A 15,064-nucleotide genomic window follows, 5' to 3' on the forward strand; every position below is an offset into this window, starting at 1 on the left:
CGAAACCAAGAAGCCCCAGAGAGGGTTGCGAGTAATAGATAGATAGTGGAGGTGCTACCAACCAGAAGAGCCCACCAATGGTGATGTTCTACCCAACTTGACTGATGAAGGGGTTCACTCCGAAATGCGTAACTTTTGCTGGTTTTTAATCTTTTTAATAAAAGAAGTTGGATATTATATCCTATCGACCTTTTTTGGAGAGTCGCGCCGATCCACCGGAATGTCTGACAGGGCAGTGGAAACTAACTGACCTAGTGGGGTTGTCCAAGTGAGGCACAACACTAATGACAGTACAGTATGGTAAAAACTGCGTTTGCTAGTACTCCCTCATGCAGATCGGACGTCCTGAGGTCCCCTCTGCATAACATACAAGGGACTTTTTTGACTGTGTGACCTACTTTTGGATGTTAGCCATATCCAGGGTGATGTTTTTAATCAATAATCCTTAATACTTCAAGTTTCTTCATAAGCTTGATAAAGGGCGTTGAGCTTTAAACGGTGCAAATTCTGTGCCTAATGTGAACATCTGGACTGTCCAAATAAACCTTATGAGCATTTAAAAAAACTACAGTGTGTGCTGTCCAACTATTTCTAGTACAGTATGGTAAGACTCGTATAGGTGTAAACAGAAGTGCTGACAATTTGTAGTAAATAATAAATTAATAAATGTCTATTACTGGACAATGTGTCTCAAAATGGAACACATTTCTTCCTTATGACAATAAAAGCAAATGTCAACCATTAACCCTTTGCAATCCAATTTTAGATTCAGGGTTTCCTAGGGGGTTCTCTCTTTCTGCCATTATACAATGGCGCCATCTGCTGGCTAGAGTCAGTACTGCGGTATGGGACATGCTGGAGAGGCCCTCCGACAACAGAGCGGCCAGTAATATACAATAAGAATACCCTGCTGGACGTCTTCCGACATCGGAGCTGTACAGCCTTCAATCAGAATGTCTTCAGACGTCAGACAGTGGATTGGAAAGGGTTAAATAAAATAAGATGACTCAGAAACGTCCAAAGGTGACTTAGGTAGTATACAAATTTTAGGAAATAAACAAAATATACATAGTATTAAGCAAAGGTAAAACACACAAATTTTCATATAACTTTATGATTTAGTGTATATTCTATAAGATGATACATAAAAATAATAAAACAGTAATAGAAAGCTACAGTGGATATTGCAACATTGGCCTAAATATATAGAAGACATCATAACATGTACAGATAACTGAAACATTAAAGATTTATGTAAGTTAAAAGTCACTATGGATGCTGCATGGGATCAAGAGGGTGGCTGATGCAGTATCTGAAATGTTTTATATACCAGGTTACCATGACAACAAAGCCAACTTGAAGTCGTGAAACAAAAAAAATGCACTTTTTGAAAGAAACCCCACACTATATGTTAGCAAGATAAGTATTAAAGAGGGAGATGTGTATAAAATTGCTATAGAGGTAAATGACAGAGGTATTACAGTTAGTATGATTTCTGTGGTTGCTGATGATGCAAAAATTATGAAGAGTATACAAACAGTGCCTTAGGGTGTATTAACAGTAATTAACACCAAAATTTCCCAAAGCGCAAGAAACCCTCTTGGTTGAATATCCTCATTAAAATCTAACTTTTATTGTACTTCATTAAAATACTAAGAGGCATAAGAATTGAAAATACAAACCCCTGCCTAGCCAACCTGGAAGCGCTCAGCCACCTATGACCCAATTTCCTCATCTGCCTCTGAGTTTCTATCTCTCACCTCTTCCCTTGGTCTCTCACAACTCACAGCCTCTCCCACTTACAGAGACGGCAACACTCCCGATCTGGTCTTCCTCCATCTCTGCTCTGCTTCTCACTTCACTAACCATAATCTCCTCTCTTTTTCTCTAAAGCTTTCTAGTATCTCTCCCGACCCTCCTATCTACCTTACATACAGGAACCTTCAGGCTGTTCACACTCAAAACTTCTCTAAAACATAGTTTTCTCTGTCCCCTATCTCTCTCCTCTCTTGCCCTGACCTGGCCGCCACAGATTACAACTCCATTCTCAAACCCACCCTAGATGAAGCGGCGCCCCCCGTGACTCGAGCCATTATACACAGACCGCGGCAACAATGGCTTATATCTTAAACACGCTTCATTCGCCGGTGCTCTAGGTGTGCTGAATGGCTATGGAGAAAGTCTAGAACCTACAACCTAGTCCTCCACCATGCCAAAAAAGTCTACTTCACCTCTCTCAACTCATCACTATCACAAAACCCTAAATGACTCTTTGGCACTTTTCGCTCCCTCCTCAGCCCGAAATTGCAGGCCCTCCTTTATGGATCTCAGTGCTGTAGAGCTGGCTGCTTACTTCAAAAAGAAACTTGACGACATCCAGCAGGAAATAACCTCCCAATCCCAGACTAGCCCCAACCCTAGTCTCGTCAGTACTGCATCTAGCTGCTGCTCACTCTCTGTACTCAACCATCGACAGAGCAAGAAGTCTCCAGATTGCTTTCCTCTGCTCGCCCCACCACGTGCGCTAGCAACCCTCTTTTCTCACACCTCCACTGGTCCCTCTCCCCGGTGGTCATCTCCGACCTCACCACTATATTCAACCTCTCTCTGACCTCCGGCATCTTCCCCTTTTCATTCAAAGATGCTATCATATCCCCACTGCTTAACAAACTGACCCTTGACTCATCCTATGCTGCCAACTACTAACCCATCTCAAACCTCCCTTTCATCTCCAAACTATTAGAACGCCTGGTTTACTCCTGCCTTACAAGCTATCTCTCAGAAAACTCACTTCTTGACCCCCTACAGTCTGGCTTCTGCCCTCAGCACTAGACAGAAAACGCCCCGACTAAAGTATCAAACAACCTCCTGATGGCCAAATCGAGAGGTGACTACTCCCTACTGATCCTCCTTGACCTCTCTGCAGCATTTGACATGGTTGACCACAAACTCCTCCCTAATATGCTTCGCTCCATCGGCCTAAAGGACACTGCTCTTTCCTGGTTCTCCACCTACCTATCTGACCGTGACCGCTCATTCAGCATATCATTTGCAGGCTCTACCTCCTCTCCTTTTCCCCTTGCTGTGTGGGTCCCCCAGGGCCCCCATTTCTTGGACCTCATATTCTTTTTCAGTAACAGTAGAACGTGTAGGAGGAACTGAGGATTGAACGTATCAATTGAGGATTAGGTGCTTTAGAAGAGAGAATCTCCAGGAGGGTGGCTGGCGGAGCTTATAAATGACAGAATTTATTTGCTTTAATACTTGGAAGAGAAGGGGCGGGCATGTACACAAACCCAATGGGCGGATATCGGGAGCGAGCAGAGGAATAAAAGCAGAGCATGGATGGCAGCAGTGTCTGACCACAGCCCTAGCAGCCGTGGACAGTGGTGACATGCCATGACAAATACTTAATGTATATGAAATTTTTGTGTTTTATTTATACACCTTTCCTGGAAACCATGTATACTTCTTGTATTTCTTCTAACTTGTACACAACCTGAGTAGCCTTTGGACCCTCACCGGGTCACTTTCCTTTATTTAATGCATAGTTGCCATTTGCTTTTATTGACCTGAAGAAGAAATGTGTTTCATTTGAAAATGCGTAATAAAAGACATTTATTATTCACTTTGAATCTAACAGTGCTTTGGTTCATGACGGAGTCCATCATATTATACTTTTTAAGTGACCTCCAACTTTGTAACTATCTTAAGACTATTCAGCAAGTTTAGAGACACAGGGGCTAGCAACTATTGTGAGATTCCTATTTGGGCATCTTGTAGTTTTTTATGTATGTAGGGAAGGTTTCACTGCATGCTTTATGTACATAAGACTGGACAATCCCATTAATAGTAGAGGTATTGATATTATAAGTCAAGCTGAGGCTGTAGTATTTTATAAAGTAAATGACAATAACTGAGGACTTTTCCCCATTCATCTAATAGAGAACCTAATTCATAGACACTTTTACTATATTCATAAGAATGTATGTTTCATCACAGGTGTTGGTGTTACACTGGAGATGGAGGCCCATTCAACTGGTCTTTGGCATATAGAACCAGAAGCATTATATGAAAACAATAAAATGAAAGCACTTTACCTTGTATATGATCCACGTAAGTCCATCATAGTAATTGGGTTTTGTCACTTTTTTAAATAGCTAAAAAATAATTGATTTATTAATCAAATCGTTAAGTCATAATGGCTTCAGGTCAGGGGCATAACTATAGGGGATGCGGTTCCACCCGGGCCCAGGAGCCTTAGGGGGTCCATAAGGCCTCTCTTCTCGATATAGGGAGCCTAGTAGTATGAATAAAGCATTATAGTTGGGGGAGGAGGGGGGGCTGTTACAGATTTTGCATTGGAGCTCTGAATTTTCAAGTTACGCCTCTGCTTCATGTTACCATATTTTCAACATCCATGGTCTGGCCTAGACCACTGTAACTTGAAACTACATTCAACAGAAAATGCCACAGACAATCCAGATCTGTAGCACGTGTCTTTGACTGGAAGATGCCAGCAAGCAGCTATATTACTGAAGTGCGTGCAGTAATTGGCTGTATAACTACAGGTGCTACATGTCTTTAGACATCAAGTAAGAGCAGCTCCGCTGGTATATTGTGTATACTGTACAAGCTCTAGAGAATCTCGTGTCCTCTACATGGAGAGTGGTTTACAGCTTCCAGTAGCTCTTCTTAGCCTATATATGCAAGGACTTGCTTTATCTGTTAGTTATCTTCTTATTTTTTCTTTAAAGGGCCACTCTGGCAAAAACATATTTTCCATCCCTGCCCCCTCATCTGATTACTTGTTACACTCTAAAGGTCTCCTCTTTGTTTTGCAGCCACTTCTGTGCAGTGCAGCCCCCTGTCTGATGCTTATCAGGCACCATCTTGGGGGTGGAATTTCTTTTACTTTCAGTTTCACATTAATTCCATGATGCATCAGCACAACATTAACTGAGATTGTACTATTTTAGCCTGCTAGATGGACAGTTTAATTATTATTACCTTCTATATCCAACTAAATAAGCTACAGACCATAATTATACAGTCAGCAGGATAAACTGTGATCTCCTCTATTATAACTGTGTGACAGGAGCTGTGTGATCAACAGTAACTGTGACAGGAGTGTCAGTGTCCCCCTCTAGTCAGTTTCTGTGGTATGATCATGTAACAGCATCACACAGACTGAGAAATTGACTAGTCTCAGACATCATAACCCCAAGTAAATCTAAGCTGGTCAGGACTGAGATCACATGTCCATCTGATGAAAAAGAGGCTGGGAATTTCAGATAGAAAGAAATAACTAACCAATGTAACATTAGCTCATTTACTGAATATATATATACTGGGGGAATAGCGACACCATGAATGAATAATCACCGGAGTGGCCAATTAATTTTTTTTTTTTTTGGTTTCAGATTACATTTTGGGGCCTTTTCCAAATGACTATTTTGGAAAAGCATGCAGGTTTTGTGGTAGCATCTTAAGTAGGGTTCTGAGTCAAAGCCAGAAGTGCAAATGTCAGGAACGAGAAGTAGTAATCATTCCTTTGTATTTCCTATTCCTTCTAAATCCACTCCTGGCTTTGGCTCAAAAACCTAGAAGGGTATTCCTATCTTAAAATGTTATGTCCTTTTACTAGGTTATGCCATAACATTGTTGGGTGGGGTCAGACATCTGGGACATTCGCCAGTCTCAAGAAAAATTGTGAATGAGCCACAGTGCTCAAAGGAAATGCGTCACCTACTTTTAGCCCTATAAGCTAAGATTATGGGCTAAGAGTAGGTGAACCGCTTAGTTTGGGGATGTACATTTTATACTCCCTTTCCCTGTCATACCCCCGGTGTGAACGCTGAAAATCGTTGCTGAATACATTGAGTAGTTTCCCCATTTCTAATTTTATAATGGGCGGACTACTTAGCTTGCTGCTCAATGCATTCACCATTGATGATTCCAATGCTCACACCAGGGGGAACAACAGGGAAGGTAAGTATAGCACTTACATCCCCAGACTCAGCTGGTCACCTACATTTAGCTCATAAGCTTAGCTTGTAGAACTAAAAGTAGGTAACAGAGGCTCTTTAATTAGTGCTGCAGCTCCTTTATTCTGAGGACCACAATAGTAAGTATTAAATATATGCTGTGTTATAAGTCATTCAGAGTTGGGATGAAAGTATGTTGCACTCATTGTAATGATGGTTTTCCCCACAGGGTGTCATCAACCTCTTGGTTTATCAACTGGTAAAATTAGAGACTCTCAGATTTCTGCATCGGGACACTATGGTAAGAGATTTTGATGATATCATCATTATTTGTGTCCCATTACTATCATCTGTTTCAAAAACAGACGCATCAGAAATCACTGTCTACAAATTGTGAATGAATTACTAAGGTAAATGTGCCAACAAGTCTGGCAGAAATCACACAAAAAAGTCCAATACACAAGTGTGTAATGTAGTATGTAAGATGGAAAAAAAGACACATCCATCCAGTTCAGCTTATTATCTTGCAATGTTGATCCAGAGGAGGCAAAAAAAAGAAACCCTATGAGGCAGAAGCCAACTTTTCTCATTTTAGGGAAAAAGTACATTCCTGGCTCAAAATATGGCAAGCAGAATAAATCCCTCTCTGCAAAAAGGGGGCGTGGCTAAGAGAAGTTATAAAATGCTCCAGAATTTTTAAAGGGAATTGTCTAAGTTATTTGTGTTTAAAAGGAACCTGTCACATCTCACAGCACCATAGATTAAGTTAGGGGACAGGACAGGGAGCCGGGTGAGGTATTTTCTATAGTCACCTGCTCCCGTGCTCCAGCTGTGTCCCCCTCTGAAGTCGGCGCACGTCACGAAAATCTGACTCTTTACAGAGTCCCATGTGCTTGCTCTTTCATATACTTCCATAGCAGAGCACATGCATGGAACTTTGAAAAGAGTCGCATTTTTGCACCTCGCACTGACTTCAGAGGTAAACACCGCTGGATAGCAGGAGCAGGTGAATATAAAAGATTTCTCACCCGGTTCCTGGTCACGTCTCCTAAAAGCCCCATAGCTTAGTCTATGGGCCTGTGGGGATATGAAGGGTTCCCTTTAAATAGGCTGCCCATGTGTAAAATAACAAATCCTATACTCGCCACTCCCAGCTCCCCGCTGTATCGAGCGCCGCAGCTGCTGGTCTTCCCTGGGATGTACTGTTTATAGACTGCAGTCTGCCTCTGTATGGGTCATCACAAGCCAATCACAGAGCTCAGGAGACATAAGGAAAATAAAACTGTCTTGTCCAATGAATTATGTCAAATTTATTATTCAATGTGTGCCATTTTGATAAATCTGTGCAAATTGCAACATTTTTACAGTATCAAAACAATACAAATTTAGGTTAGAAGTGGAACGCACTCAAACTCCTCCTACCCTCTTCCCTCTCTCCCTCCAAGTTTTCCCCCCCACCCTTCTCTCCCTACCCCCCCCCCCCCCCTCCAGGTTATATTAAAACGATTGCGAATAGTCTGGCATCAAAGATTATGTTGTATTGAAATGTACTCTGTATGAATAACATGCATGATGAAAGATTGTTAAAATGTAACTTACATGACTTCGCAATTAATAAAAACATTATAGAAAAAAAACAAAACAATACAAATTGGACCACAATATTGCTAAATTTCCCCGAGTGCACGCAACAGACTAAGGGCTCGTTCACACATTATGTGCTGAATAGAACCCATTGATTTTAATGGGTTCATTCACATATGTGCCTTTCGTTCGCGGGAAAATATATGCAGCATGTCATTATTTTTGTGCATATTAGTTCGGGATGTATAGTTGTACATGTAGAAGCTGAAATCAGCTGATTCCTAGTCAATGCTGCAGATTTTGCAGTGGAATATTCCACTGCGGAAAAGCCGCAGCATTTCCACTATGTGTGAGTATAACCTCAATGTCCGGAGGTGACAAGGTGAGTTTTGTCATAAGAACTGCAAATTTGCAGAATAGTCACTCCGGGAACTGGTTTTAGCAGAAATGGTTGAAGGATGCAACAAAGGCTTAGGAGATTTTTAACAACAAATTAAGATTTCCCTCGTTTGGCTTAATAGGGAAAATCAAAATGTTTTTTTAAAGGAACCCTTTAGTTCTCAGTAAAGAAATACCCCCAATATATACCTCCGACAGAAGGCAATAATGACCTGTTACTGCAGCGACCGAGGCGCAAGGTACACCAATAAGAAGAAGGTGGGGTAGCTGTTTAGGGTTGTCATGGTGGCACTACCAACTCCTCCCCTGAGGGACGCATGTGACCCTCGGCCAAGGCCCTGACAGGCCTCTCCAGGCAACGCTGGTGCAGCGGTTACCTGAATAAGTTGTGACGTGGACTTGTAGAGTTTTGTCACGAGTGACGCCCATATTCCTTGCATATCCGACGGGAAGTAATAAAGTCCACGCACGGGTTAACTTGATAACACTTGGTTGCTGGGAACGGTAAACAACCGGAACTTTACTTGCAATAAATATCTTGACACGGGCTTACAAGTGGTAGACAAATTCACACACCAGTGCAGGAAACAATTGAAAAGGTCAGGAAGAAAACACAGTATGACACCGGGGCCCACAGTCTAGTTATATGTAGGATTCTGCTTCTGGACACACACACTCTGGAGGAGGACAAGAACTCTCACTTCTGTAGGATTCTAGACACTGCACCGCGGACTCCTTATTTCTCCTTCTTCCGTACATTCACTCTCTCTTAGGGTAGGAGTCCTGGGAATAGACCTCCAGGATACCTCTCTTCTGCTTCCATTCTTCACCACATGAGGGTTAAAGGTACCTCACTCCCTCTCTCTCCTACTTAGTCAAGCCGGTTCTCTCTTTCTCAGGTTCTCAGGAGATCTCTCATTTTTCACCTTGCACCCACATATATCAATCATACTCAATACATCACAAATTGTTACACTTCCAGACATAACCCAGGCATTCACAGACATTAACCTCTTACATGCTGCAGCTGTGCAATACACATAACTATGGTAGTGACAAGACAATTTGCAGAGAGCATCCACGGTGAAGATATGACATTAAAGAGGGGCCAGATATAGGTATTTCGGGCTACTACATAACCAGAGCAGAACTATAAAGCTGAGGTCACTTGTGGTTGTTCTCACATTGCAGTAAATACTTCTCAACATTCCCAGAACTCAGCATAGGCAGAGACTTAAAACTACTGCTAAATAATGCCTTGGGGATGACCAAAAAATAGTACCCAAATGTAAAACTTGCTTAGTATTACTGGGGAACATGCGCTGCATGTAGGAAACAGAAACATCATTGTCATTCATCATTTCAATCACCTTGCAGGCTAAATCATGGAATATGAATTCTATATCTGCAACAAAAGAAATTTCATAGGATATGTATCTCCGAAAGAACATACACAATTTTGGATGAGTACAGTAACAGAAAAATGAATACCGTAGATTAAAGCCCTTGGTCTTCTGTTCAGAGAGATCATATGTGAATGAATGGGGAACTACTGATTGCTTGGGAGGCTATGTGGTTCAATAAATATAATTTCCATTATCACATCAAAATTGAATATATTTTCCATTTACAAAGGTTCCTGGATGCCAATGCTCGCCAGATTGAGAAATACTGGATCTATCAATGCATGGAGCGTGGACAGTGTGGATGCATGGATACAGGTGAAAGGTGGAACTATCTCCTTATAAGTTAACTTGCATAGTCCTTTGTACATTTTAGACACACTCAATATATTACATCATTGACATATTATATAATTTACTCCTGATAGGTCCTGTCCATATACTCTATTAGGGATGATTTACAGTACTTCATAGAGAGCAGACCCCGAGTTGGGATCCTACTCTATGAGCCATGCTCTGGCAAACTCAACCCTTCCATGCATTACATTGCTGGCTTCTTCTTAAAAGGGTTTATCTCACAAAGATTCCCTTAGAGAAAGTACATTAAGGGCTCAGTCACACGGGCATTGTGCCACAGCTGTGGCAGAGAACGATGTTCGCCCATTGAATTTAATGGAGCCGGCAGTACTGCCGGCTCCATTAAAAGCAATGGGCTGCCGGCAAGCCCTGTATTAATTTTCGGGGAAGGGCTTCGAATATAAAAAGCATCCCAAAAAAGTGTAAAAAATAAAAAAATATATACTCACCCTTTTGCAGGTGCCGGAGATCAGCCGCGTCCACCAGTACTGCTTTCTGTAGTATTCAGCAGGCGGGGTTTTAAAATCCCCGCCTGCTGATAGGCTGCCTCTGATTGGTCCCAGCCCTCAGCCCTTTGGTGCTTTGCAATTTTTGTGCGATGCGTTTTTAACATTAGAAAGTCCCATTGCCATTCGCATGAAAAAAACGCAGCGATATCGCGTGAAAAAAACGAGCAAGAAAAACACAAGTGTGCAGGAGCCCTAAGGCTAATTTCACATGGACAAGTGCAATGTCGGCCCGGGAATTGCTCACCAACATGCGATTTCCCTGCAGATGTGGGGCGTTTTTATATCAAAACCGCCTCGCATCACTTGGGGGAAGTAGCCATCCTCCACCACAGTTGGTAGCGGTTTTCAATGGGGAAACCTCACATCACATCGCACCGCGTGCACCTAGCATGAATGGGGTCATATTTATGAGAGATTTCTGCATCTTGCAACACACAAATCTTGCGCAATTTTCTCGGCCGCGTGAAAACGGCCTCAGAGAAACCTTTTTTTAAACAATGCCTTGTCTTGAGGTAGAATTAGCAGTATATCATACAATGTGTGATGAAAGTTTTCCAACTGTCAACAGCAATCTCAGCCATTAGTTATAGAAATACAATTGTCCTTAAAAGCCATGCTTTTTTATTTTCCAATTGACGTCAAGGAGATCCTGCCAGTATTAACCCTTTCCAATCCAATTTGTATCCTGGTTTTCCTAGGGGGCTTACTCTTTTTCTGCCATTATTCAACGGCGCTATCTGGTGGCTAAAGCCAGTACTGCATGAGGTGACATGTTGGATAGGCTCTGACAGCAGAGATGCTGGCAATATACAGTAAGAGAACACCGACAGACGTCTTCCAACATCGGATCTGTACAGCCTTAAATCATAATATCTTCAGACGTCAGACAGTGGATTGGAAAGGGTTAACTCCTACCAGAGAAAACTTTAGACAAAGTTGTAGACCAAGATATTTAAAACCTTCTCCTCCAACACTTTTACCTGTTTCTATTTCTTCCCTATTTCTTGCTGTATTGCCAACCTTTTCCCTTATCTCCTTTCCTGCTTGTTATTGATCCAATCAAAAGGGAAGATGAAACAATACCTCTACAGCGCCACCTACTGGCAGCATTCCAGCAAGTCAATGTTAGACATTTTAAACAAGACTTATAACAATGACTGGCAATTGTAAGCCAAAGTCAGAATAACCATACACAGACAGCTGTTTCAGAGTGATTGCCCCTCCTCACTGAGCAGTAAGTTTCTAGCTTGGCCAGTTAGAGGCCTATAGATGTAGGTCAGGAAGGAAAGCAACTATAAGGTGTGTGTTGAGACTTATAAGGCCATCTATGCTACTATGGGAAATATGCAAATGGAGGATGGAACAATATATTTGCAGTGCCACCTATAGGAATGTAGCATATCTTCCAGACCCACGACTATAGGCTTCTCACTAGCCAAGCCAGAAAGCTGCTGCACACTGATGAGGGGTAATTACCCTGAAACAGCTGTCTGTGCATGGTTATTCTGACTTTGGCTTACAATTCCCAGTCATTGCTAAAAGGCTTGTTTAAAAAGTCTGACATTGACTTGCAGGAATGCTGCCTTCCAATAGGTGGCGCTGCAGAGGTATTTTTCCATCTTCCTATTTGCATATTTTGTAGAAGAGCATAGATGGCCCTATAAGTCACATCACACACCTTCTAAGTGCTCTCCCTAAGGGAAAATGGTACCATTCCTGAGCCTGATCCGCTCAAATAAGGCTGTTATGCAGAAATATGAATAGATCATTTCTATTCACACCACATTTGTGCCGTCAGACAAATGCTTAAAAAAGCGTAAAATATATGTATGACATGAATGTGCGTATAGAGTGTGTATTCATATTTAGAGTATATACATGCACTCCCTTAATGACATCCTGTGTATACCACTATAACCACATGAATATCTGTTATTACATGCCACAATTAATGTTGCTCTTATTATAACCAGTACTATTCAGTCCATCGCTCCTCATCTGTGATATGATTAATACTACTCTTCTAGGTGGACCTTCTAACACCCATGCTGGTTCACAGCATACAAACACAAGGTGCCCGGCAACGTCTCATGTCTCTATACATATCCCAGTTCCTTGTATCCTACAGCTTGGATGGACAGAAATGGAGTCCATATCAGGGGAACACCAGCAGTAATCAAATGGTATGTCCACAAATGATGAGCGCCATAACCGTTCTTCCGTTGACGTAGACGTAATAGGGCTTTTTTAAACATTTTTTTTCTTTTTTGCACATAGTTTACCATATGCTGTAAATGACACGTGAGCTTTTCGATTGTGATTTTTCCACTCGCGGGGGAGAAATCGCAGCATGCTGCGATTTTGTGCGGATTACGCACGGCTGGCTTCCATTGACAAGTCAATGGAAGCTGTCCGTCCCACGGCCATTCTGCAATTATCATTGCAGAATGATGCGGCTCCCGCAACCTTCGCCAAAACAACGGCTTGGCATCCTCTGTACTGCGTATGTGTGTCAGGTCGCTGGTGGCACATTCGCAGCAGAGGAGGAAGACGGCGGAACAATAAGCTGAGGTCACCTCCAAGATTTGGGTCGAACTCCGCTGCGAGAATCCCGCATGCAGGGTCTGACTCGCCTGTGTGCAGGAGGCCTTAAGACTGTTTTTGTAGGGCAAGCTATAGCTCTCATTAGTGCCACCTTGTGGTAATAAGATATTTTGATCATTTGATATATATTTTTTTACAGTGTCCACCATACAGGCCTAATAACATGATAACTTTATAGTTTGGGTCATTATGGATGCACCGATACCAATTATGTGGATTTTTATTTGAAGCAGGGAAGAGGGGTTTTTGAGTTTAATATTTATTATTCAATGTTTTAACATTTTCTTACATAATGGCATTTTTAAATCTATTTCCACTGTAATTTGCTAGTACAAGTAATCGTTTCTAGTTATTTTGATATTCTTTAGGTATTTTTTGGAAATGTAGATGGATCTACGATCCGAGACAACTACTTTGATCCTCCAATTGTTGCTCGTTTCTTACGGATCCACCCAACACATACAGGAACAAGAGCTGGACTGCGAATGGAACTTTTTGGTTGTGACCTTACTAGTAAGATACGCTATACAGACAACTTTTATAATATTTATTTATATTATGTATGACTACACATCACGCACATATGCAATCTTATGCAAGATTTGGGCACCCATTTTCAAATATTAAGTACTTAATTTAAAATTGTGGAAAGAAACTAAATATAAACTTAAGAAAGTACCGTATTTTCCGGACTATAAGGCGCACATAAAATGCTGAGAATTTCTCAGAAATAGAAAGTACGCCTTATAATCCGGTGCGCCTTATATATGAACCCGACAGTAAAGAAAGGGGTTCATACAGGATCCTTTACCTCTATCGTGGGCGGCATACCACAGCACACACCATGCTCCTCCCCCCCCCCCCCCCCCGTGCGCCTATGAATTTATTCTTCACTTGGGTTTTTACAGTATCCATAAATGGATTGAGCATTACGGCCACCGTAGTCAGGAGCCACACTGAGTGATACTTACAGCTCTGTGCGCAGGATCCTTGCAATATATCTGTGCTTTAGCGTTAACTATACCCACTACCCCAAAAAATGCCTCCTGTTAAGAGACATGCTTATGATGCAGGTTTCAAGCTTAAAGCTATAAGTTATGCAGTAGAGCATGGAAATAGGGCAGCTGCAAGAGAATTCAACATTAATGAATCCATGGTGCGTAAGTGGAGAAAACAAGAAGATGCCCTCCGCCAAGTAAAGAAGACCAAAATGAGTTTCCGAGGAAACAAAGCAAGGTGGCCACAGTTGGAGGACAAAATAGAACAGTGGGTTATGGAACAGAGAAACGCAGGTAGAAGCGTCTCCACTGTCTCTATTCGACTCAAAGCCACTGCTTTAGTATGTGACATGGAGATCAAGGACTTTCGAGGAGGTCCTTCATGGTGCTTTCGTTTCATGAAAAGGCGTCATCTCTCCATTCGCACCAGAACTACTGTGTGCCAGCAATTACCAAAGGATTATGAAGAGAAGCTGGCCATTTTTCGCACCTACTGCATAACCAAGATAAATGAAAAAAATATCCAGCCAGAACACATTAACATGGATGAGGTTCCCCTCACTTTCGATATCCCAGTAAACCGTACTGTTGAGAAAACAGGGACCAGTACGATATCTATACGTACCACAGGAAATGAGAAGTCATCTTTCACTGTAGTTCTCGCTTGTCAGGCTAATGGCCAGAAACTACCACCCATGGTAATTTTCAAGAGGAAGACTTTGCCTAAAGAAAATTTTCCTGCTGGTGTCATCATTAAGGCTAACCCAAAGGGCTGGATGGATGAGGAGAAGATGAGTGAGTGGCTGAGGGAGGTCTACGTCAAGAGACCGGGTGGCTTTTTTCACAAATTCCCATCCCTATTGGTCTGTGACTCGATGCGCGCCCACGTGACCGATACTGTCAAAGCCCAAGTGAAGAAAACTAATTCGGAGCTTGCTGTCATCCCTGGTGGATTAACCAAAGAGCTCCAGCCGCTAGATATCAGCATCAACAGGTCATTTAAAGTTAAATTGCGAGCTGCATGGGAGCATTGGATGACAGAAGGTGACCACACATTCACCAACACAGGGAGGCAACGCCGTGCGAGTTATGCCACTATGTGCCAGTGGATCGTGGATGCCTGGAAGAATGTATCAGTCTCCAGTGTCATCCGAGCTTTCAGGAAGGCTGGAATCACCACTGAAGAGCCTAGCAGCAGCAACGAGACCGACTCGGATAATGAA

At 42.2% G+C, this 15,064-nt stretch overlaps 1 protein-coding gene across 1 annotated transcript in view; it reads left to right on the forward strand.

The window, feature by feature from the left end:
- The window catches only part of F8 (coagulation factor VIII), a 106,043-nt gene that overhangs the window by 79,194 nt on the left and 11,785 nt on the right, over nt 1–15,064 (forward strand). The window contains exons 19-23 of the mRNA XM_066581028.1: nt 4,003–4,116; nt 6,217–6,288; nt 9,606–9,691; nt 12,267–12,422; nt 13,212–13,356. Coding sequence (XP_066437125.1) covers nt 4,003–4,116; nt 6,217–6,288; nt 9,606–9,691; nt 12,267–12,422; nt 13,212–13,356 — 573 coding nt within the window. The remainder of the gene's footprint in view (nt 1–4,002; nt 4,117–6,216; nt 6,289–9,605; nt 9,692–12,266; nt 12,423–13,211; nt 13,357–15,064) is intronic.

Source organism: Eleutherodactylus coqui, chromosome 10 (genome assembly GCF_035609145.1).
Source record: "Eleutherodactylus coqui strain aEleCoq1 chromosome 10, aEleCoq1.hap1, whole genome shotgun sequence".
Classification (NCBI taxonomy): Eukaryota; Metazoa; Chordata; class Amphibia; order Anura; family Eleutherodactylidae; genus Eleutherodactylus; species Eleutherodactylus coqui.